Source organism: Mustela putorius, unplaced genomic scaffold, assembly GCF_011764305.1.
Source record: "Mustela putorius furo isolate JIRA1106 unplaced genomic scaffold, ASM1176430v1.1 tig00000788_pilon_pilon_pilon, whole genome shotgun sequence".
Classification (NCBI taxonomy): domain Eukaryota; kingdom Metazoa; phylum Chordata; class Mammalia; order Carnivora; family Mustelidae; genus Mustela; species Mustela putorius.
The window spans coordinates 211,987-235,912 of NW_025421481.1; the positions used below are offsets into that span (position 1 = coordinate 211,987).

At 50.6% G+C, this 23,926-nt stretch overlaps 1 protein-coding gene and 1 long non-coding RNA gene across 4 annotated transcripts in view; one reads left to right on the forward strand and one right to left on the reverse strand.

Annotated features, from left to right (window-relative positions):
* RFX4 (regulatory factor X4) overlaps positions 1-17,886 on the reverse strand; it is a 156,603-nt gene extending 138,717 nt beyond the window's left edge. The window contains exon 1 of one of the 3 annotated variants that reach the window (XM_045084750.1): positions 17,451-17,886. In XM_045084750.1, the coding sequence (XP_044940685.1) occupies positions 17,451-17,493 (43 nt within the window). In that variant the 5' untranslated portion in view covers positions 17,494-17,886. Of the gene's footprint in view, positions 1-14,140; positions 14,351-17,450 lie in introns of those variants that run through there. The other 2 variants (XM_004743066.2, XM_013051553.1) reach the window with 2 other exon arrangements.
* Positions 17,887-19,120: 1,234 nt separating this feature from the next.
* On the forward strand, positions 19,121-23,404 carry LOC123393281. Its single transcript, XR_006608027.1, has 3 exons — positions 19,121-19,175; positions 19,689-19,972; positions 22,014-23,404. It is a non-coding gene; the product is annotated as an uncharacterized LOC123393281 (long non-coding RNA).
* Positions 23,405-23,926: the final 522 nt, after the last annotated feature.

Here is a 23,926-nt window from a genome sequence, read left to right on the forward strand (position 1 = left end):
GGTGGCTCCGTCAGTCACAACAAGACTGGTCACCACCTCAGGGTCCAGAGATCAAGGCCCCACGTCAGGCTCCCCGCTCATGCAGAGTCTGCTTGGCATTCTTTTCTCCTTCGCCCTCTGCCCCTCCCCATGCTCGCTCGCTCTCTCTTCTCTCAAAATCAATCCATCCATCCATCAATCAAATCTTTAAAAAAAATCTGAGCCATGTTTTCACGTCTTTCCCAATTCTAGTATTTTCCTTTAAAAAATAATGTACACCCCCCCGCCAACTCCCACTGTAGGTATGTCTCAGTTTCCAGTTCAGCCAAATAATTCCTGCTTCAGAAGGCTGCCCTGAGACTCCTCGGATGTGGACAATGGATGAGAGTCTCTGAGGAAGGCGGCCGTGCTGACGGCACACCAGGCCTTCTTACTTCCGCCGCAGGCTGTGCCACTCTTCCTCAACCCCCTCAGCCTCAGTGCTCTCTCATCTGCCCAAACCACTCACTCTGTTTTTCTAGGGGCCTCTCCACACTCCCCGAGTTCACCTGCTGGCTGTGCTGTCCCCCCATCCATACCCTGGGGAGCCTCTCCTGCAGGTCTGGAAATGACCAAGCATCAAGGCTTGAGCCCCCTTATGGCCGACGGCAGCAAGGAAGCCCCTCCTGTCAGCGGGGGGATCCGATACAGAGAAAAGGACAAGGAGGCCTGACTGCTGAGCCTCGCTGTCTCACTGCTTTGTGAACGTGACCACGTTCTTACCCCTTTCTGAGCCTCAGTTTCTCTCTCTGTTACAGTTACAGTAACTACCACTGTGCGAACCGCCATTTTGTACCACTGAGCGAAACTGCTCCATACCTCGTCTTGTAATTACTTCATATACAGGAATTATCAACTCCTTTCATAGATGGGGGGAGCAGGGCCCAGAGAGAAAGGCCTGGATGAAAAGAGCTGAGGCCTCTGCCTTCTTTTTGGCTAATGGAATTCCCTCTCCCGGCTGTTCCGTGTGCCCCGTGTCCTGTCAGGTCTTCCTCATCGGCCGGGGTCTCAACCACCGCAGAAGGCAGGGGAGCCCAAGGCGACACTAATGCCATCTCCTGGAATGTGACCTCCCCATGCAAGCACCGTATCTTCATGAACGTCGTGGCAATGACTTGTCCCAAATCACACAGCCGGTAAGCGGCCAAGCCAGGGTTTGAACCCAAATCTAACCTAACCATTCACTTTTTTTTTTTTTTTTTGCTTCAATTATCATTTGAAAATTACTTATTGAGCAACTACTCTCAGACACTATCCTGGGCTCTGAAGATACAACAGTAAACCAAAACCACAAAGTCACTCTTCACACGCAAGCAACAAAAATAGAACTTAAAAGTATCCACCGATGAAAGAATAATTTTAAAGAATGACAGTTTGACTCAAAACACATCAGCGGTTACACCTAACCATTACCTTATACTACAAAACCCGTAATTATATATGCCTTAAGGTCTCACTGTGAGTACCCAGCTGTGTCTGACGTACTGCCAAGTACTCATCAGGGGCTCAATAAAGTTAAGCCCTTTCTCATTTTGGAAAACTCAGTACAGAAAACTCAAAAGCGGTCACAGAGACGATGGAGGTGTCCTTATTGGTAACAGACAAGAATTAACAAGGAAACCCCAAAGTGCCCCAGTGCTGTTAGCTCGCAGATCACACAGACTCACCAACATCCCTGGAGACTAGAAAAAATGAAAGCTAAGGTGTTCAGTGCCATCTCCTGTCAAAGACACATTCCATGTAAAAGCAGATCTCTGCTCTGGAAATGTCCCTGGGAACAGCAGAGTTAACGTACAATCTTGCCTGAGTATGCTGGGCAAATTTCACTTCCCCTCCACCTAATGCGGGCAGACTTTTCTTTCGTTTCTATTTCTATGATTACAACATTACTAAAAACATATAAAAGTCTGGAGAAAGGTTCCTGGGGCTGAGGCTCCTCACTAGGCATGGCATCTGATGGTATCTGATTTCTGACATCACTGCCTTTTCTTTTTTTTTTTTTAATTCTTTTTTTTTTTTTAAGATTTTATTTGACAGACAGAGATCACAAGTAGGCAGAGAGGCAGGCAGAGGGGGCGGGGCGGAGGAAGCAGGCTCCCTGCTGAGCAGAGAGCCTGATGCAGGGCTCGATCCCAGGACCCTGAGATCATGACCTGAGCCAAAGGCAGAGGCTTAACCCACTGAGCCACCCAGGCGCCCCCATCACTGCCTTTTCTAGTCTGGGGGTTTGCTTTGCCTCGTCTGCATTTCTTCTCACTCCCTCTCTGAGGGGATGGGGCTTCGCCCCGGAACCTCAGGAGCTCACCACTCCTGACGGCAAGACCCAAACAGACTTCAAACGAGTCTGAACCTTCCCGAAACATCCTTCTAACAGGCCAAATGCTTTTTTTCACTCCTGTATTTTAAACTGTATTTTAAATTGTTGAAAGGAGAAACCTATTCACCCACAATCCTGCCCCTCTCACATGTGACTACTTGTCCTTTTCCTGGTGTTGCCGCAACTACAGCAGTCTTGGGCACACAGATGACCTACATCCCCAGGGACCAGTTGGACATGCTGCTTCCATTCATTTTCCCTTAACATTCCATCATGCAGATTTTTCCTGTTTCCCTACAGCCCTCGTATTGATCACTCATTGATGCCCAGTGTTCCCACAAGCTCATATTCCTATTTTTATAACGTCTTAATGAATTTGGTACATATTTTTTCTCTTTTGAATTATTTCCCGAGAGTCAACTAGGAGAAAGAAAAACAAATGCATGGGCTTAGGAACGAGCCAGGAATGAGTGGCCTGAAATCCAGCCTTCACACTTTGGGCAAAAAGTCTCTAAACCTCAGTGTCCCCTTGTGTAAAACGGGGGGAACGATAATCGGCCAACCTTATCTTAGTGGTGGGAGGTGTGGAAAGCTCTTATCATAGCGCCTGTTCTAGAACCATGGAACCACCACGATTCCCGAGGCCCTGTCTATGCCAGAGACATTTTGTGTGTTTTCACGACACGGTAGGCGTTAAGCACACAGCCTGTGGACCTCAACTCCCAGGTTCAAGTCTAATTGCCTTGCCGTGTGACCTGGGGTGAGGGACTCAACCTCCTCAAGCTTCATTTTGTTGTTTTTAATCTGCAAAAGGGGGGTAGTCCTAACAACACCTCATGGAGTTTCTATGAGACTCAGTGAACAACACACAGAGAATGTTCACATGATAAGCACCACGAAAGTCTTAGCTGTTATAATTTTTGCATTATGCCAACCCCCATGGCACACGACAGTGGTCCCTTCTGTGAGCATTCTTTCCATTTGATTCTTAGATCTTTGGTGCAGTGAAGACCTTTGGAGGACACTAATTCTACTGTCCGCCCTCCCCACCCCCGGAAAAGTCACTAAGTTCTGCAACCCTAGGCACATTATTAACCTCATGAGTTAACCTCATGAGCCTCAATTCCTTCCTATATATAAATAAGAAACGGGGTACCTGGGTGGCTCAGGTTATGATCTCAGGATCCTGGGATCAAGGAAGGCCTGCATCGGGCTTCCTGTTCTGCAGGAAGCCTGCTTCTCCTTCTCCCACTCCCCCTGCTCGTGTTCCCTCTCTCTCTGTGTTACTGTCAAATAAGTAAATAAAATCTTTATAAATAAATAAGAAACTACCCCCATGAAGTTACTAGGAGGATTAGGACAAATATAAGCTCCTTAAGAGCGGACTGCACCGTACTCACCCCACTGTTGCCTGCAGTCAGGACGGAGCTGGGCATAGAACTGCAGGTCAGTGAGGAGAGGAAGGAGGAAAGGGAGGAAGCAGCACCAGCATCCGTGCCTGGCACCACGCAGGGGCCCCGAAGAGGGCCAGCTCAGCCAGAGTTCATCAAGTACTCATCTGCATGGAGCTACGAGCCAGCCTTGCTAGAAAGCAAGCAGAGAGATGCGGCGTTCTTCATAATATGAAAGATGGGGTTGACTTTATTTTTTTTTAAGATTTTATTTGAGAGAGAGAGAGCATGAGTGGGACGGGGGGTAGTTAATCTGCATCATGTTCTCTTAACCCTGGAAAGTACGGGATAGATGTTTTCACAATGAAGAAAACTGAAAGCTTCAGAAGGAGAGGGAGAAGCAGACTCCCAACTGAGCACAGAACCTGACACGGGGCTTGATCCCAGGACCCCGACCGAGATCATGACTGGAGCCAAAGGCAGATGCTTAACTGACTGAGCCACCCAGGCGTCCCACATTGACTTATATCTTAAGTAAACATTTACTGAGCACTGACTTGTGCAAGACACGGTGGGCAAAATGCTTGGTCCTGGGCTAAGCCCAGATAGGGACGACACGGGGGGAATCTTGGGAAACAAAGAAAGAAGCGTCAAGTAAACGTGTAAAAATGAGGCTGGAAAAATGTGTGCACTTCTGCACACGTGGGTAATTCCCCCGTGAGGCACGGTTACGACAGTTCTTTGTGTAAGGGAAACCGCCATCTCTTTCCTTACGACCCGATGTTTTCGAGGGGGACAGCAATGGCCCGGTTTAAAGGAAGCAACATCGGTTTTGGTGCCATAGCTGACCTCAGGGTGGACAGTCTCGCTACATGAGCCATTGCGTGTGACTGAGCCCACTGAGGGGTGGTTTCACTAAGAATGAACTGGGGAAGGGCTTCTGGGTGGCTCAGTCGGTTAAGCATCTGCCTTTGGCTCAGGTCATGCTTTCAGGGTCCTGGGATCAAGGTCCACATCGAGTTTCACATCGGGCTCCCTGCTCAGCCAGGAGCCTGCTTCTCCCTCTCTGTCTGCTGCTCCCCCTTGTGTGTTCTCTCTCTTTCTCTCTCTCAGATAAATAAAATCTTGAAGGAGGAGGAGGAAGAGAAAGAAGGAAGAGAAGAAACTGGGAAAGATCCTGCCTATAGGTTTACAAGGTCATGTATTGAAAAGACTGAACACAGTGAAAGTGTTGTATAAAATTTTGTTTTCTTCTCCTATGCCATCCTCGTGGAGAGGGGAGAGAAGACAGGTCTTGGAAGCTATTAGGGGAAAACGAGAATCACATGGAAACTCAAAGCACCTTTTGTTTATTGAGTTTTTATGACATGCCAAGGCCCTGTGCTGACCTTTTACACACTTTATTTCATTTAGTCCTCACAATATCCTATGAGGTGGGGACTACACATGGTCCCACTTTACTGGCAAGCAAACTGAGGCTCAGAGAGCTTACCTCACTTGATGAGTTCATACATCCCAGCTCATGGAAAAACCAATTCTCATCAAGCCTTTGGGATTCCAGAGGCAGAGCTGTTAATGATTGGGTCGATGACTGTAAACTCCCCACACGGACGATTATACCCGTGATTGCAAACTGTAACACGCTATGCAAATGGAAGGCACTGTTTTATTTGAACAGCAAACTTTCAATGTTGAACCTATTATAAGGAAAATCATGCCTATAAGTAAGTAGCTATGAAGCCCTGATGGTGCGTATAGGATGTCAAATTTGCCAAAGTAACTGGCCAGCGGGGTTCCCTTCCGAATGGTGGGGCCAGGTTGAGTTTGGAAGCTGGGGAAATGATTTGAGACGAAGGTACACACTGCACCAAGGCATCCCCGCAGGAAGGAACGTCCATGGGCGTCCTCAGTCAGCCTATTGCCAAAGTGACATTGAGGTCCCCATGGCAGCCAGACACCCGCTGCCCCCGGGACACTGAGCTCCCAAGAACCGCAGTGTGAGCTGCCTTCCCCCACCTTCCCCACCATCAAGGATCAGGGATGACTTGACCTCCTGAACTTCTTTAGGTAGGAAGTAGGGGAGGTGAACTAGCATGGACCTCTCTTGGGTTTTCCTTCTAACTCTAGGTTTGGGGAGGCAAGGAGGCAGCCTGGTTTCAAAATCAGAATAATCTGTGTTCCAAACCGAATTTGACATCATATATTTGGCCTGGGCACGGTAACTTGGCTCTCTGAATCTCAGCTTCCTCGCTTGCAAAACGGGGACAATGATACCCAAGGCCCAGAACAAGAATGAAACGAGGTAGCACGCATGAGCAGTTAGCACAGAGCCTGGAAGACATGGTACAGTTTATTAATCTGCTACCCAGTTTCAAAGAAAGGGATCATTTTATTAAGAAAGTAAATAACCAGTTTGAAAATAACTCACTCAGTCAGCCTGACGTCAATTACCCAAAGTGATTTCAATGTCGTTTCCTTCTTCCTCCCATTCTTTGCTTCTCAAAAATGATCTATGTGTCAACGGATAGTCTCCAGGTACTATCTATAATCATACAACTTTCATGGGACTGCTTGTTTGTTTTCTAATCTCTCGAGATCATGAAAACCTTTGCACAAAACCCAGACCCACAGGAAGTCCCTTTTCTAGGTTGCTCTTCTCTTGGATCCCTCTGCAGCCCTCTGGGCCCCGCTTCAAGCTTTCTCGGCAGGGCTCCAGGTGAGGCTTGCACCTGTCGTGGGGTGTGAGTCTGGGTGGGCAGCTCTCCCTGCTCCCAGCACCACCTCGGCTGTGCCCAGTGGGGTAGCCGAGGGTGCCCTACCACCTGGGCACCCTGAGGAAACCCCAGTGAAGCAGAGAAATAATTCATTCTTCTAATCACAGCAAAGTTTTCAAACTTGAAAACAGAGCCTTGATTAGGAGAAAAGCTGTGTTGTTGTTTTGGGTTTTTTTTCCTAAAGGCCTGGCATTTCTGAAAAGTTCCCCTATTCTACCCAAACCACAGCAACCTCAAAAACTCTGCCCACTGCATTGAAAGTAAAAGTTCGTGGGGGACCATAACCTCTCTCACAATAACCGCTCAATCTTCTTTCCAATGCTTGAGAGTTTCAACGATTTAACTGAGGGCCTCTAGCCCTCTGGGATCTCTCTTCCATGTAGACTCCCAGGGCTTTCTCAGCCAGCATTATTTATTTTGTATGAGGTCAAATAATGCTCTTATAGAGAATCTACTTCTCTTTCATAAAAGGATCATCAAGTAGAAGAAATTAAACTCCTAGAAACAGAGATCATTTTCGTAGTCACAGAAGGATGACACAAAACTCTTTGGTTTTCTTTTGGATGGAACAAAAAATGGACACATACTAATTCCCAATTCCTCCCCCACTCTACACTTATTATCAGCAGTGGAATGGAACCCTGCCAAGAAAACATGACAAAATATTTAAAGTTATTGATATCACATCATAATTAAGTTTGGGAGTGTGCCCTGGTCTCAATTCTGGAACTTTATAAAATCCTAAAAACTTCACTAAGATCCCAGCCTACCCATGAGCCTTTGGAATCAGGACACAAATTAGAAATCCATTACGTCCCCCATGAACACCCCAAACCTAGCCTAATCATTCTGAAAAAGAGGACGTGGGACTCAAAAAAATTGCCCGTGCTCATCTTTTAAAAATCATACGTTCAATAACTGTAACGTTCCAAGAAATACCTCTTTCTTTAAAAGTCTAATAATAGCAGGAAATGATTTCGCAGCCATCACAAGGTTCAAAACAAACGAGGGGCACCTGGGTGGCTCAGTTGTTAGGCGTCTGCCTTCGGCTCAGGTCATGATCCCGGGGTCCTGGGATCCAGCTCCACATTGGGCTCCCTGCTCAACAGAGAGCCTGCTTCTCCCTCTCCCACTCCCCTTACTTGTGCTCCCTCTCTCACTGTCTCTCTCTGTCAAATAAATAAATAAAATGTTTAAAAACAAAAACAAAAGCAAAAAAACCACGCTGCCGTAATTTTCTTCACGAAACGCATCCACGCCTCAAAAATTAGATGCTGCTGGTGTAAATCAGCAATCGCTCGTCACTCTCCAGATTCTTCAAATGACCATTTAAAATCTAGTTCAAGAGGAGTTCACTTGTGTCGAGGGGATGCACTTTCGCCAACAAGACGGAGTCAGGGGATCAGCGCTTCTGAAGCGGTGGTTCTCCGCTTCAGAATAAATAAAAATAAAAATCTGCCACGTTCGTCCAACCCATTTAGGCTGCGTCTGAACAACACTGACGTTTAGCACAACGAAAGCACACAGGACACAAAGTGCGAACAGACCTTCCCTGAGCTGCAGCCCTTTCAAAGGCTTTTCTTGTTATCCCTCTAAATTAAACAAGACCCTAATGGAGATGAAAACCCACCACGCCCAGGTTCATCTGTCTACTGATAATTATTGATTGCTCAGGGGCAGATCACACTTTTATGTTTCACTGGGGATTAAGCACCCTCAAAAGTGGAAACTACATACATATTTGGAAGTTACTCTGCTCTAAGGATCCGATCTAACACAACAAACAAAAACCAGATAGTCTGCTGGTAAGACTGGTAAGTCTGCTGGCAATCCAGTCCTGTTCACCTATGTCTGGGTCATAGTCAACTGAACACCTAGTGGCCGAGTTTCATTCTTTTCTGCCTTTTATGATCTCTCGCTTTCCCTTTAAAAAAAGTGGTTCACATTTCAGAAAATTTACAAATCACAACATAGATTTTAAAAACTCACGATAAAGGCAGAGACAGACAGGCAAACATTTTGCCCCTTGCATGAAAAAAGTATGCAAGAAAGGCAAAAGGAGGAAACTCTTTCTGTGTATCTTGTTCAACTGAGTTTCAGAGACTGGCTCGTTTGAAACAGAATTTACCACTTCCTGAAGATCAAGTGTAAAATGGTTGTCTTTATTTTTTTTTTATAATTTTTGTGGGGTTTTTAAAAAGATTTTTATTTATTTATTTGACAGAGATCACAAGTAGGCAGAGAGGCAAGCAGAGAGAGAGAGAGAGATTGGAGGAAGCAGGCTCCCCGCTGAGCAGAGAGCCCATTGTGGGGCTTAATCCCAGAACCCCGGGATCATGACCTGAGCCAAAGGCAGAGGCTTTAACCCACTGAGCCACTCAGGACCCCAAAATGTTTGTCTTTAAAACGGTGATGCCTACAAGCAGAACGGGGGTGGGGGGCAGGGACAGAGAACGTAGGCCTTCCTATTCCAGGATGGGAAGGGTCTTGGGAGTTGTGGGGGGGGGGGCTCCGGCAGGGGGGCAGAACGTAGGTCTACTCTGAGGGCCCCATGGAACTTCCTTCCAGGGTGCACATTCCAGCGAACATGTGTTCTCTCTGCCAAGACACATTTCCTACTTCCTTTAACAAGCTGGACAACACAAGGATGAAATCGTGGCCAACGGCAGCATTTAAGATGCCTTTTACATGGAAAGGTAGGGAAGCGAGGATGAAATTAATCCCTCCTTCTAAACTTGAGAAGAGTGATTTATCTGGACATTAGAGTCAAGGTCGTATCTACACAGTAACAGAAAACATCTAGCTATGCTGAAACAGTCCACGTTTGTTTCAGGAGTCTTATCCCCTTTTCCCAACTAGACACACAGAAGTGGGCGTAGGAAGACCAGATAAATATTTTTAAGAATGCTATCTGCCACTTACTGAGCAATTTCTAGAAGCCAGGCTTAACTTAACACGTGTTAAGTTTCTCATTATATTCCCTTAACCCTGAGACGTACGGCGTAGATGATTTCACAAAGAAGAAAACGGAAAGCTTCAGGAAGTTGGGTCATTTGCCGTGGGTCACACAGCTAGAAAGCAAATGAGCTGAGACTTAAACCTTGGTCTGTGTGATGGTAAAGCTTACGTTCTTGTCATTGTCAGACCACATTCGCCTCCAGTCACAGGTTACTGCATGTCTGTGAATGACTTCTCTCTGCAATACACTGTTGGATAAGTCACCTGAAGACTACGTTTATTCACACATGACCTAATGGCTGTTCCCTCTTTAGTTTAATCTTATGGAGGTACGTCGGCATGTGAGCAGGAAGGAAGCTGTGACATTCTCAGGGACAAAGCAAATGTTAAGTTCAAATGAATCCCAAAGACTAAAGTACATTTCACCTCTGTAGTAAAGAAATGAATGCTTTATCTCCCTATTTTTGCCAACAATAGTTAAAAGAAATTTGCCTCCAGTCTAATGGACGACACTGCCACTTTCATATAGGGACAAAAATAACAAGTCCTTCGCTTTCACTAAAATGATACATGCCTTATTGGACATCCTTTCCAACACAACCCTCTCCCTCACTAGCAGAAGGAGGGGGAGGAAGGAGAGGGGAGGAAGGAAGAGGAGGAGAAGGGGGAGCACGAGACGGAAGGGAAGGAGGAGCGGGAGGAGGAGGAACAAGAAGAAAAGGTCATCAGTATAGCCTTGTGACTAAGAGTGAGGACCACACGCAGGTTAGGCCACCTACTCCCTTCATGGGTACTCTTTTTGCCCCAGAAATCACTGCATAGAATGGAGTAGATCATAATAGTACCCATGACATATATTTTAAAATGCGGCCAAAAATGCATTTACTTTTTTCAACTAATAATGCATTTAAAGCACTTAGTTCATGCCTGGCACGTGAAAGGCACGTAACAAAGTTTAAACACCCAAGTGCAAAGCTAGAGCCGGCGCTTGCACGCTGCATCAGTGAAAGTCAGGCACACACAGCAGACATTGCTTCCGGTGCAATCACAGTCTGTCTCACCAGCCCAGCTTCTGATGCTCAGAAACTCACTCAACACTTGACAGCTCCTAGCTTTAAATTTTGTCTCTTGCTTGCTGGTTTCCCCATTTACACCGTGAATGACAACAGTTCCTTCTATATATATAGGGTTGTTGGGAGCACTCGCCAGCCAATGCATTTAAATAAAAATGCTTAGTAGCACAGTAGAGATATGTACTGACGGTTACGTATGGCCATTTTCACATTTTATACAAGGGCCCTTTCAGATGCTTGGATCAGTTCCATTAGAACACTGGGGCTCATTAAAGTAAGCTTCTAGATCAAGGGCATCCAGCTTTATGGGGCACCCAGAAGGTAGAAACTTTCTGATCACCATGCTCTACCTTCTTCACTCCAGGGAGTGGTTTTTCTCCTTAGAGTGCTTATCACACACTGAAATTACCTATTTTGTGTGTTTGTGTATGTTACCTTGTTTGTCTGTCTAGAATTTATGCTTCAGAAGAGCACTGCTGGCATTTTTGTAAGCCTGGCATCCAGGAGAGTGCCTGGCACACCGGATACATGTAGTTTTCTTGAATGAATAAAGCAAGCTAAAATGTGTCCAAAATCATCATTCAACCACAATGATACATGGCTTTCCATCACAGCCATCCATTAAAAGCCTCTCCAAATGAAGAGTCACATGACTCCTTCAGAGACGTTTTCTCTGGGAGCCAAGACTAAAACTTTCCATGATTCTCCGCTTTCATCCACTTCTCTCCAAGTGGAATTCAAATCCATCTCAAGGCCAGAGGCGTCACCAAGGCCTGCCAGGCTAGCATTCTAGCGGGACCCATAGGAGGGGGACTGGCTGTGGCGAGGGGCAGGCTTTCCCAGTCTGGTCTCATAGGAGCTGTGACCCCACACAAGTTCTAGACCCTCTTTCATCCCACAAAAGGGATGCCGCGGAATTATGGTCAGGTTTACTCGACTCGTGTGTGAAAATGTGCCTGTGACGGGGCTGACCCATAGTGGGTTCGACAAGAAAGCACATCCTTTCCTTCAGGCTCCAAGGAGCACCTATTCCTATGTCCCCTGGCCACTCACAGCTCTCAGGGTGTCCACGCCTTCCCTTCTCAAATGCACTGCATTTGACAGCAGAGACTGTGACCTTGTCCCTCCTGCTACCCAGCAGGTGCTCAGCGAGTGAGACTGAACAAAACCTCCAATAAACTCACGAGAATTATTTCCTTTTACTTTTACCTGATGCTTCCAAATCATCTGTTTGAGTTCACTCTCTCTCCCCTAGCCTTAATTAAAACTGCACAGATATCTCAAATAGAGTGGAAGGGGCAAAACCAACATTAGATGTTTCCTGCACCTTTTCCACCCCGCAGAGCCCTGGAGGGGTGGCTGAAGGAAGTCCCAAGTGACATGCAGAACACATGGGGTTGGCCCTCAGGGGCCTGTGCAAGTGGAGACCTGCCTGTCCGACACCCCCGCCCCCATGCTGCGATTTCACCATTATATGCCTTCTCAGCCTTTTGGGTGCAGACACCAAGGCAAACACACACACGTCAACTTGACTTAGAAGCACCACCTTACGGCATTAGAAATGGAAGAGAAACCCTGTGCTTGGTGCAGGCCACAATTATATCCCTCTCTTGGGGTGCTTTTGAGGATCAATGTCTGGAAAACGGCTTTACAAAGTATGGTAGATTCCACATACATAAAACGAGCAGGTAACCATACGGAAAATTTTAGGTGGGCCCTAGCGCTTTACATTGAGTCCATTCAACTATAAATGAGGTAACAGAGCGTCAGGGAGAAGGGAAGGGCTCCTCTGCTCGAATTATCACCAGGAGGGGTGGCTGTGTGAGAAGACCCTCTCCCCCTTCTAAAAGCAAGGGAGAAGGGGAGTCTGGCTTTCCTTTGATTGCAACATTTCCCTTCTTTGGCCAGTGTGTATCCGTCTCCCACACAAATGAGGGTCTGTGATGCTGGCTTCATCCTCCAGATGCATTTCAGCGTTTCCTAAACTGATGCGGGTATAGCCCCATAAAATTCCTGTCTTCAGAAATGCACCTTAGCTATAGTTAAGAAAGGAAATTATAGACCTTTAAAAAGTGGTTATCCAAGGTCCTTGACTCTTAAAATCCTAGTAGTTGGCTCACCGAAACATTTTAGTGTATCATTAGTGTGGGAAGAGAGGCACTAATTGTACAGTGGGTCACAGTTCAGATGGTGGTTACCGGCTCCTATTTGCTTCCTGGGTTCTACAAGTAAAGAGGTTTCCTGGATTCTATCATAAAGAAGTTTGTATCTACTCTATCAGAAAATCCCAGACTATAAGCTGCCTAAGGTTTTATTAGATTTTCAAATGAAAATCTGACAAAGCTCTATAAGATTTACCTAAAGTAACATTTATAAGCGGCTGAGTTGGAATTATAACTCAGAGCTTTCCCACTGTGCAAAGGAGGGAAAAAAAAAAAAAAACTGGACAGGATCTCCCTGCTCCCATACCAACACCAGCACCACCACCCTCTGATTTCAGACCAGGAGCCTCCTCCTCTTCTCTTTCCCGCCTTATCCCATTCCCTCACCCTTTTAAGAATGATTTTGAGAAGGAGTGACGAGAAATTCCTCCTGGGTGACCTACAGGGCATGAGGGGGAAAAAAGCCTGAACCTCTCATGTTGATGAGCTTGTGGCTCCTGTGGGAGGCGGGCGCACTGCCCAGCTGGCGCCTAACCTGGGGATGGGGAGTGAGGCTGCAGGAGAACCTGGAGAAGAGGTGTGGGAGGAAGGGCTCACAGGTGGGCAGAGAAAAGGTGTAGCTGCCGGGAGGGAAATTAGAGACCTCGGCGCCTCTGGGGAGCAGGTCAGCCCAGCTCTCACGCAGCAGCGGGAAGGCCCCGAGTAAACTCCTCTCTCCAACTCGCACTGGGTCCTTTGTTGTCGGCCTGTGCCTCTGGCTCCCGCTCATGCCCTCCGGTCCCCCGCCCCCCATGAAGTCACCCCAACTGCACTCATAATATTTTGCTTTGCGCCGGGTCTGTTTTCCACCACCAACTTCCAGCGGTCACCATGGCGACGCGCCCGGGCGGGGGGAGGGCGCCGCTAAGGCAATCCTAGGGCCTAGCGGCCCCGCGGCCCGACAAACTTTTCCGGGTCTCCCGATCCTGCAGGCCGGGTGGAAAAGCGCGCTGTCACCGCCGCCGCGCGGAGTCGCTTGCGGGGCTTCGCGGACCTGTCCTGAGCACCGCGTCCGCGTCGGCGAGGGCCGCAGCCACCGGCCTGGGGACCCTAGGACCACGCGGCTCTCACTTGACCCTGCTGCTAAACTCACAGACGCCGGCGCTTGGCAGGTGGCGAGGGTGGGGGCGCTCATGCCCCCCAACCCGCCGGCCACACACACACACACACACACACACACACACGCCCGGAGAGGGAGAGGACAGCCTGATGTGGGCGCAGGAGCGAAGGGCAGACCCCAGCCCTCTGCTCCCTCGAGCCGGCAGACCGGTTCCCCCCCGCGGGAGAAGGCTACTCCTTGCCTAGGGCCATGGCCAGGAGAGCATGGAGGAGGCCCGGGCCCTGTTCCCACCCGGGCGCTCTCCGTCCCGGGGTCCCCAAGCCAGGGCCACTGACTATCTGTCCGCACCTGGGGGCCCATGGGGCCAGGTCAGGCCTTGTGCTGAGCCAGGGCCCGTAGGCCGTGCCTCTCCGCCGCTGTGGCCCGTGGTGCTCAAATCCGGCTCCAGGGGTACTTCGGCCTCCCCAGCTCTGGATTCTGGACCTCCGGGCAGAAAGTGGTCGAGGCAGAAATTTCCAATTCGGGCTGGGCAGTGCCCCTCTCTAACGTGCCATCCCGTTTAACAAGAAACGACCCCTCTGTTGCGTAGCCGACCAACCCCGCCCCGGCCCACTTGGCACAAGTTCTCCGTGGCCTAAAATTCTACCTGCTTTTCTCCCTCGTTCTCGAATTTTCGGCTTGAGTCACCGAGCAACGCTCGCCTGGACAGGGCGGCCCGGCTCGGACCCACAGGGCCAGGCTCGCGTGGCCGCCGCGGTCGGCTCTCGAGGCGAAGGCGGGCCGGGCGGCCGGGTGCCGGCGGGCGAGCGGCGTGGGGCGGCCGCGTGGGGCCGACGCGCAGGCCGGGAGCGGCGTGCGCACGCCCCAACCGCAAACCGCGCACCGGCGGGGCGGCGCGTCGACGGCCCCACGCGCGCGCCTGCGGCCTTCGCCCTCCGCCGGAGCTCGTCTGCGCCGCGGGTCTCCTGGGAAAGGGGCTCGGCTTTGTCGCGCTCCGCCGCGAGCGCGCGGAGGGCCCTTTGAGGCGCGCGCGCCGGCTCCCGGGCCTCCCCCGACGGGGCCATTGTCTTAGCCCCGCACTTGATGAGTATTTGGGGGAAAACTGGGGGAATATATTACCGACTCGGTGAGCGGAACAAAGGGGCGCGTTTCCTCAGGTCACGCTGAAGTGGCCCCGAGGCAGACCACTAGAGCCCCGGCCCCTGCAAAACGGTTCTCCCGGGCCCGAGGCACTTTGCGGGGATTTTCCTTTTAAGAGTCGGGATCGGAGGCCTGGCTCCAGCACTTGCTGCGAATCCGTTGCTCGAGCCCTTTGAGGATGAAACAGTGAGCATCACACTCGTGGTTCCGGTCGCACGCAATCTGCTGGAAAAGGAGCAGAATCGAACTGCTCCTCGGAGCGCTAGTCTCGGCGAGCCGGGAGAAAGGACCTTTACATAACAAGGGAAACTCTGAAGAAAAGCTAATTGGATTAAGTTCTCGGAAAGGGAGGTGCGGGGAGGCTCCTGGACCGGACCGCGCGGAGCTGCACTTTCCTAGTCGTCGGGTTTGCGACTGTGAAATGTCAGTTGGTGCTCCCCGTGTCATTTCTTCACCCTGTCATTGCCCAAAACTTTTATTTTGATTTCAGCATGACGATCTGAGGATGTCTCCGATTTTCGGAAAAGAGAGGGGAGTGGCTGTGGAAAAGATTTCTGTTTTAGATCCCGTGTGGGGGTGTTTGCGGTTGGGGTAAAAGTGACCAGATGCCCCCACGGCCACCAGCTATATCGAGGACAAGAAACAAAACGTTTTCACGCCCCATAAGCCGCCTCTAGAACGCACAAGGAGGTCCCATCTAGTGGAGAGGGCACTTAAAACCCCAAACTGGGGCTTGGCTGGTGTGGGGTGTGGGGAAACCCCAAGTCCATACATGGCTCCCCTTGTGAATACTTGGCTGCAAACAATGCAGACATGGGTTTAATTTTATTCAAGGATATTTGCTTCTAAATTTGGGGTGCTTGGGGTGCGTGCTGATGCAAGCGCTCTACATAAAAATACAGAGGGCTGGGCTTGCTTTTTTTTTGTGGTACCTTTTTTGCCGCCAGCAGAGAGCACCCCAGCGGGGCCCGCCGGGTACCTGCAGGCTGGAACGCGAAGCAGGCGACCCCTCTCCTTGCCTCGGTTTATACAGTAAGGAAGACTGCGGGGCTCAGCCTTTCCCTTCTCCGAGGCGGCCCACACTAAGTGGGAGAGGGACTTGACTCTCGGGATCAGAGATAGGCAACTACCCAGGAAAACCAAAGATCCCCCCCGCCCGAGGGGATGGGTGTCCTGGCCACCAGGGCCTCGGCAGAAGCCCGCAGAGGCTGGAAATCTCTGCGCGGACTGATGAAAGACCATCTGGGGCGATGCCCAGATGACCTCTACCCCCACCCCCATCTATTTCCAGCTTGTTTCGGGGGGTGGTGAAGAAACATTTTGGTGGTGGTCGTTTATTTGCTCGGGGAAGGGACGCGAGAGATGGCAGCGGCTAGAAGGCACTTGTTGCTCCCTTCTGCTCCTAGACCTCAGCCCCAGGATCTCGTCAAGCTGCGGCCTCGGCCCAGGCTGCGCTCACTACCCGGCTCCTGCCTCTCCCCGACCCTATCTCCCCAAGAATCCCGAAGGCTGCATCCGAGTGGTTAGGGACTGTGGTTGGAGAAGGGGGGGGGGCGCTTCTAGGGAACTTCTTCCACCTGGAACGAGCCTAGGGTACATAGCTTAGATCTAGAAGTTTGGCGGCTCCTCCTAAGTGCTAGAAAAGGAAGGTGGAGAAAACTCCACTGGAGAAACAAGACGCCGGGCTTTTTCTTGTAAGAGATTCCTTGGTTTCCTTCCTCAGTTGTTATGCACCGCCGCCACCCCAAAACCTGACGCCCACAGCCTTCCAAAGTGCCGAGGAGTTTTGCAGACCCTGACGCCAGGCCTTGTCGGCCGCACTGCGTCCGGCCCTTCCTCCAGCGGAGTTACAGCCCCGCAGCGGAGCGCGTCGTCGGAAGGCCGTTCGGGGCAAGGAGGTTACACCCCGCCTCGGACGGCCGGGGGCTCCCACCTCCGACCCGGCGCGGATTCCTCAGGACCACCGTGTTCGCCGCCGCCACTCCCTCCAGCTGCGCGTCTCCACCAGTCGGAGCCTCCGTCCCCACCTCCCAGGCGCTGTGCGAAGCCCTCGCCCTCCCCCGCCTCTGGGGAGTTCCGCTCGGCTTCCTGGCCCTAGCCACCAGCCTCAGAGCGCACCGCTATTCCGGGGCCCCCAAACCCGGGGGAGGAGCCGGGCCCGAGAAGGGGGCGGTCGGCTCGCAAAGTTTCTGCGAGCGGCACCTCGAGCTCGCCGCGAGCCAGAGAATCTTTACGTAACTTTGTGTTCAGGACAAGCAAAAGCGCGCTCGTCAGAGCGCGCGCGCGCACACACACACATTTACACACACAATCACACGCTCACACACACACTCCACGCATCCACTTACATCACACATTGCGATGGATTGAAAACTTGTGCACGCTCTCCGCTATTTCCTAGGGTTCCACTGTCAAGTTGACCCTTCTGAACTTTTTGCAACTCTTTCTGAAGTTCCCCTTCTCCCCTTTCTTTCCCTCCCAATGTCTCCCCCCGCCACCCCCCACCAGTAGGACTGACCTGTGGAATCCATGTCGGGTTCCTCCAGTAACCCACAATGCATGCTCTTCCCATGGACAGCACGGGCGCCCCCCAAAAGTCCTGATGTTTGGGGATCCCCTGTGCTAGAGATGCCCAGGGAGGAAAGGAGTCTGAAAGAAAAAGAGACGTCGAGAGTGCAAGGGCAAAAGGATAGAGGAGGAAAGGAAAAGAAAGAGAAAGAAGAAAGAAAAGAGAAAGAAGAAAGAGGAGAGAGAGGGAGAAGGGAGAGAGCCCAGAGAAGGGGGAGAGAGAAAGAGCGAGTGAGCGAGGGGACACTCAGTAATCCAGCCGGGCAAAGCCAAACCCGTCAAAATGTTTGCGGATGTTTCATGGGAAAAAGCATCATTTTATAGGAGCCCCGATGGGAGCAATGTCATTGATAGGCCAGCCGGCCTGATGAATGGCCGCTCGTCAGATGGGGCCGTGGCGAGGCGCACTGTGAAGCCCATTGTGGGCCTGTTTTGAATAAGAAAAGCCGCCTCCGAAAAGGGGGGCTCAGAGCGACGCAATCCCAGCCCTCCGACTTCCCCCTTCTATTATAGCATTAGCAACGTTTTTCTTATTTAAAGTTCCAGAGGCCTTCTCCAGCCTTCGCCCGGCACTCATTATAGGCGAAATCAAAATTGGCTTAGATGTGGCCCCCTCCTCCCTCCCCACCCCTCCCCCGATCGGGCCAGGCGGGGCGGTGGGGGGTGGCAGGGGACTCCGGGGAGCCTGGGGAGTCGCCTACGCGGCCACGAGTGGGCTCCTTTCCCTCTCCTCTGTGCCCCCCTCCCGGTCTGGTCCCGGGTCAGGTTTTGAGTGGGGGGCCTGGGAATGGGGAGGAGGTATGCTTCGACTGCCTTACACGCGGATCCGCGGACACGCGTGGAGGAGTAGAGGGCGCGGAGGGTGAAAGGTGGGGGAGAGAACGGCAGCCCTAAGACCCCAGCCCCCACCCTGGGCAGCGAGGAGGCCGCCTGGCGGGGAGGGTGTGAGGGGCGGACTCGTCTCCTCCAGAACTTTCTGTCTTTCCCTGGGTTTATCCATCTCCTTCACCGAGTCTCTCCCCTTTCCCTGCCTCGCTCTCGCTCTCTGCCTGTCTCCCAGTCTCTGCCTCTCACTCTGTCCTTCTCTCGTCCTCTGTGTCCCTCTATTTCTCCTGTTTTGGCTGCCAGTGTTTCTGTCCAGCCCCTGCCCCCACGTCTCTTTGTCTCTCCCTAAGACTCTGCTCCTCTGTCTCTATCCCCCTTGGTCTCTCTGACACCCCCCTCCCCGCCTCTTCCCGTAACTCTGTCAGTCTGTCTGTGTCCCAGACCCTCCCTCCCTCCCTCCCCCCGCCCTCTCCCCCGCCCCCCAGCCAGCCGCGAAGTTTGTGAGAAGCCCGGCGTCCAAGTGGAGACGCGGTTTTCCCAGGGACCCCCTCCCCGGCTGAGTTTAAAGTGCAGAAAGAGGGGGGCGAGGAGCTGGGGGTCTGGAAGTGGAAGTCGGGGGGGGGGGACGGCTGCGTCTCTGAGGGCCCCGATAAAGTGGCCGTTCGCGGGCCGGCAGCGCTGTGATTAGAATATGAATGGGGCTCTGCAGGCGGAAGAGAAAGGCGGATTACCCCGGGTGCTTTGACCATGGACAGAGGCAGCGCCGGCCCGGCCGCGGAAGGGGCGGGGCGCGCGGGCGGGGTCCCTAACGCCTGGCGAGGGGGGTCTCTAACCCAGGACCCCAAGCTGGGTGCGTCTTGCCGCGGTCCCTCGCAAAGCCCCCCAGTCTGTCCTCCAGGAAGGGCTAAGTGGGGCAATGTGGGGGGAGGCGCAAGGGGCCAGCACGTGCCGAGTTAAGGTCACGGTGCGGGAGGGAGGAGGCGGCGGCGCCGAACGAGGGCTGGACAGAGCCCGGGTTTGGCATATTTCAGAGCACTGGGTTCGAATTCCGACTCGATAAATGCCTTCATCTTTCTGGGTCTCGGCTTCCTTGTCTAAAGGAAGGGGCAAAGATGTCCGCTCTCCAATTTAGGGGAAGAACCAATGAGGCAGTGGATGTGGCAGGAGTCGAGCATTTACTTGCTCTTTCCCCCCCCCCGCCCCCCAACAGCATGTCGCCCTGTGGCCCGCTCCTTCCCACCACCCGGGGCTCCGCTAAGGGCTGCCTCCTGGGAGTGGCTGAGCCTCTCTGTGCGGGTCCCCTCTGACTCGGTCCGCTGCCGCCTTCAATACCCGTTCGTTTCTGCGGAAACTTTGTTCACAGCCGCAAGCAAGCCCAAGGCCCAGAACCGAGCCAGGCGTTCTTTCCAGCTGCGACGGTTGACGACCGGAAAACCGATGACAACCTGTGGCGACCGAAGGCGATTGTCGCACGTCGTCGTGGTGTGCCTGGCGGTGAAGACAGCGGGATTCGGAGTCCAGGGATCTGAGCGTCTGGGTCTACCTCACGGATTTCTCCTTGAGCGGAGTGGGACGAATGATAAAAGCCCACCTTCGGCCGCCTGCAGGCCCAACGGGAGGTGGAAGACTGGCCAGGAGCTCGATCAGGTGCTTGCAGAGGGCAGCCGGAGCTGCCACCACCCGGAGAGTTGGGGGTCCACGGGACAATTCTAAAGGGATGCTGCGGGGGGTGAGGGTGGGGGGCAAGATGGTGTGTTGTTAATATTATTTTAATTATACACGGAAAATGGAGGTGGGGTGAGGTGGAGTGGGCCTGACTGGCGAGGAAAGTGAAGAGAAAGAAGTCTCAGGTGGGTCGGGCTGGGCTGGTGCTCGGGGGATCCTGCCCTGTGCTGTCTAACCTGGAATGGCACTAGCGCTCCCCACTGACAGTGCTGCAGCACCCGGGAGCTGAAAGAAATGCAAATAAGCAGGCATCATTCATTCCTTGGCAAATTTTTATTGTGCACCTACTATGTGCCCACCACTAGTCAGTCTAGGAGCTGGGGATGCAGCAGTGAAGAAAGAAGACTTTTAAAAAAATCCCTGCCTTCCTGGAACTTACACTGGAAGGAAGGGAAATAGCTAATAGCTAAAATAGATCATTAGATGATAGAGGTTGTCCAGTGAGGAGTGCTATGTAGCAGGTAGGACCAGGGAGGACCTCTCTGAGGTGATAACATTTGAGTTTAAAAACAGTGCTATCCTAGGGGCTGGTAACAAGGGTGTGTTCCTTGGTGGAAATTCACTGAGCTGTGTACACTTCGGATTTTATGCATTTTTTTCTGAATGTATTTCAAACCTCAATAAAAAGCTTGTTCAGGTTCAGTAACATAAGAGGAATAGCTACCATGTACTCTTCATGCGTGGGTTGTGCCTCCACTGTGGTAGGCCTTTCCACACATTATCTCATTTAACCCATACAATACAACTAACATTAAATATTGTTTTCGTCTCCACTTTTCAGAGGAGGACAATTGGGATTCAGCGTGGCTGTCTTTCCCTTGGATAGAATCACAAACAATGCAGCGCTGAGTCTCCAGAGCTTGAAATCTAAAGCAAATATAGCAAGGCCTGCAGAAGGGAGTGTGTGGGTGTGAGGGGGACCAAGGGAGGAGAGGGGAAACTGAGTCTGGGAGGCTCAGAGTCTGTGGTGTTGAGGCAGGCCCCTCGAGGAAGCGGAAGTCATGACTAAGCCAGGGGCCAAACGCAGCAGGCAAAGGGGTGGAGGGTGTTGCCAACAGCTGTAAGGACATGAGGAGGGCCTATGCAGTATGCTTGAGAACTTGAGCCTGGCATGGCTACACACGCAATGGGAGGCAAGGAGTAACTGGCAATTTCTTGGGGAGGTAGGTGAGGATCAGATCGGGAGGGTCAGGCTAAGAAATTTATCCTGAAAGTGTTCTGAGCATACAGGACTTGATTTGTGTTTTGGAGATGCCAGTGTGGTCATGGTGTGCCCACATGGTGTTCCTAGAGGTGGAGGTCATTGGGAAAAAGATCATGGTGGTCTGGAATAGAGACTTGACAGTGGGGGCAGGGAGAGGTGACTCATCCACCAGCTTTGCTGGTGCCTGGGTGTGACCAGTGAGGGACACAGAAGACGGATGTCCAATTTTCTGACTTGGCCTATTTATACCCTTCCCTGAAATCATCGGTAGGGGGGAGGGTCAGGGGGAGGTGGTGGGAATGGCAGGATTAGAGATTTGGCACCTACTATGTGCCCACCACTAGTCAGTCTAGGAGCTGGGTGACTTGAAGAGCTCATAAAACTTCCCAGTGGCCCACTAGGAGGCAGTCCCACAAAAGCATGGGGTTAGAACCGCTTGTATAGCCCTGGGAGGCTGCTAGAACCCTCAGAATGGATGCATGAGCCACACACAAGGGGAAGGTGCAAGACTCCTCCCTTTCCGTCATCTGGTATGTTCTGCCACCACTGCTGCACTCTCCGTGGTGCCCTGTACTTGCTAATCCTAAAGTCTTGGGATCGTTTGCTTGTCTGATGCTTTGTTTTGTCTACACAGCTTACCACCATCTAAAATTATTTGTTTCCTTGTTCGTTGTATGTCTCTCCACGTCAGAATGCAAGCTTCAGGAGGGCTGGGACCTTTCCTTCTTGCTCACTGCTCTCATCTTTATCTCTGGACAGCATTTATTGGCCACCATGAACAACCCATCCCCTGGCCTGACTGGAAGCAGGTGACACAGACCCACAAGAGCACAGGTGGATTTCCTTGTGCAACAAAGTCGCTGGACACAAGATTTGCACTTCGCATAGTACTGAAAGGTTCTTAGTTATTCTAAGTGAAAATCAGAGCTCTGTTCAACTGATTCTAAAAATGAAATCTATGGAAAAATATCTCGTCTTTAAAAATCTCCCAAATATGTACACATTGTATACATCTATAGCTTAGAATTGCATTATGGTTGGGTCTAAGCCGAGATCACCTTCCGTAGAGAAACCTGTACAGAATAAGACCTTTTCCTTTCCTTCCTCCCTCCCTCTTTCTCTCTCTTTCCTTTTCTTTCCTCCAATACTGAACAACAAGCCATGTGCCAGGCTTTGCTCAAGGTAGAGGTGCAGAGGTGAACAGGATAGTCAAGTGTCCTCCTCCCCCCTCCACCTCCTGGAGTTTACATTCTATTGGCCGAGCTGAAAATAAACAAAGAAACTAAGAGCAATAAACAAAGAAACGACAGCAATCTTTCCTTCATGGATCTTATATTATAGTAAAGACATGCGCCCCAACCTTATGTTTGTTAATGGTTCATTTGCTAATTAGCTAAGTAATTATTTCAATAATAATTGAATAATAATAATAAACATGGCCTGAGCACCCTCTATGTACCTCTGTGAGTTCTGAGTGTAAATAATCTGATATGACTGTGTTTACCTTAAGTCGTGGCTCAGTGAAGGAGAAGGTCAAGAAAAACTATAAAACAGCTGGATAAGTACTGTACAAGAGGGGTACCTTGGATAGCCATGGAAGGAGGGGACTCCCCCAGCTCACTCAGGAAGCACCTGAAGGTTAAATTAATTTCTGTTCACAACGGTCTTCTATAGCCAGAAAATGCAAAATGCAAAATCTAAAGTGAAAGGTTTTTTTTTTTTTTACAAAATCACTATCATATTACCATTATCACACCTCTATCAACAATAATTCCATAACCAAATTTCACTGTTCACATTTGCCCAACTGTCTGATAATATTTTTTAAAAGTTGGTTTGCTTGAATCAAGATCCACAGAAGGTCCACACAACGCATTTGGTTGCTATGTCTCTGAAGTCTCTTTGAATCTGGAGATTTTCCCTCCCTATTTCATTCCTTCTCAGTTATTTGTTGCCAAAAGCCAAGTTGTCTTTCCTGTTGTGTGCCCAACATTTTGCAATATGTTCGTTGCATCCCCACTGTGTTATTTACCATGTTCTTCTGTCCCCTATAGTTCCTGTAAATTGTTAGCTGGGTCTAGAGACATGATCAGATTCAGATTCAAGTTTATGGCAAAAATAGCACATTGGTGGTGATGCATACTTCCTGTTGTATCACGCAGGAATTCACATAGTCTCCCTCTGGGTTATTAAGAAGACGAGAGGTTCAGGTGTTATCAGGCTCTAGGTTCTTTCCACTTATGCTCAGCTTCCCACTTTTCTTGTCTTCTGCTACTAAGGACATGATCACAAGTTCATTTATTCTTCATGATCACAAAATGGCTATAATTGCCAAAGTACCATAGCTTCCCTCACACATTTCTCAAAGACTGGAAGGAGAAAAGAGAAGCTGTCCCTTCCCCCATCCTTTCTTAAGAGTAAGAAAACTTTCTCAGAAGCCTCTTGGATAATTTTTCCTCCTGTCCCATCAGGTAACTGATTTACCTTTCCATCCCTTAACCAATAACAAAGGGCAAATAAATACCCTGGAGGCTAAGATGAACTAAAATTCTCCCCAGGGGCTAAAGAAGGGCCCACCTTCCTCTAAAACAGACAGACATCAGGTACATGAACCAAATCTGAGTTCAGTTACCAAGGAAGAAGGAGAGGCATGAGTAGCCAGTTGTGTCTGC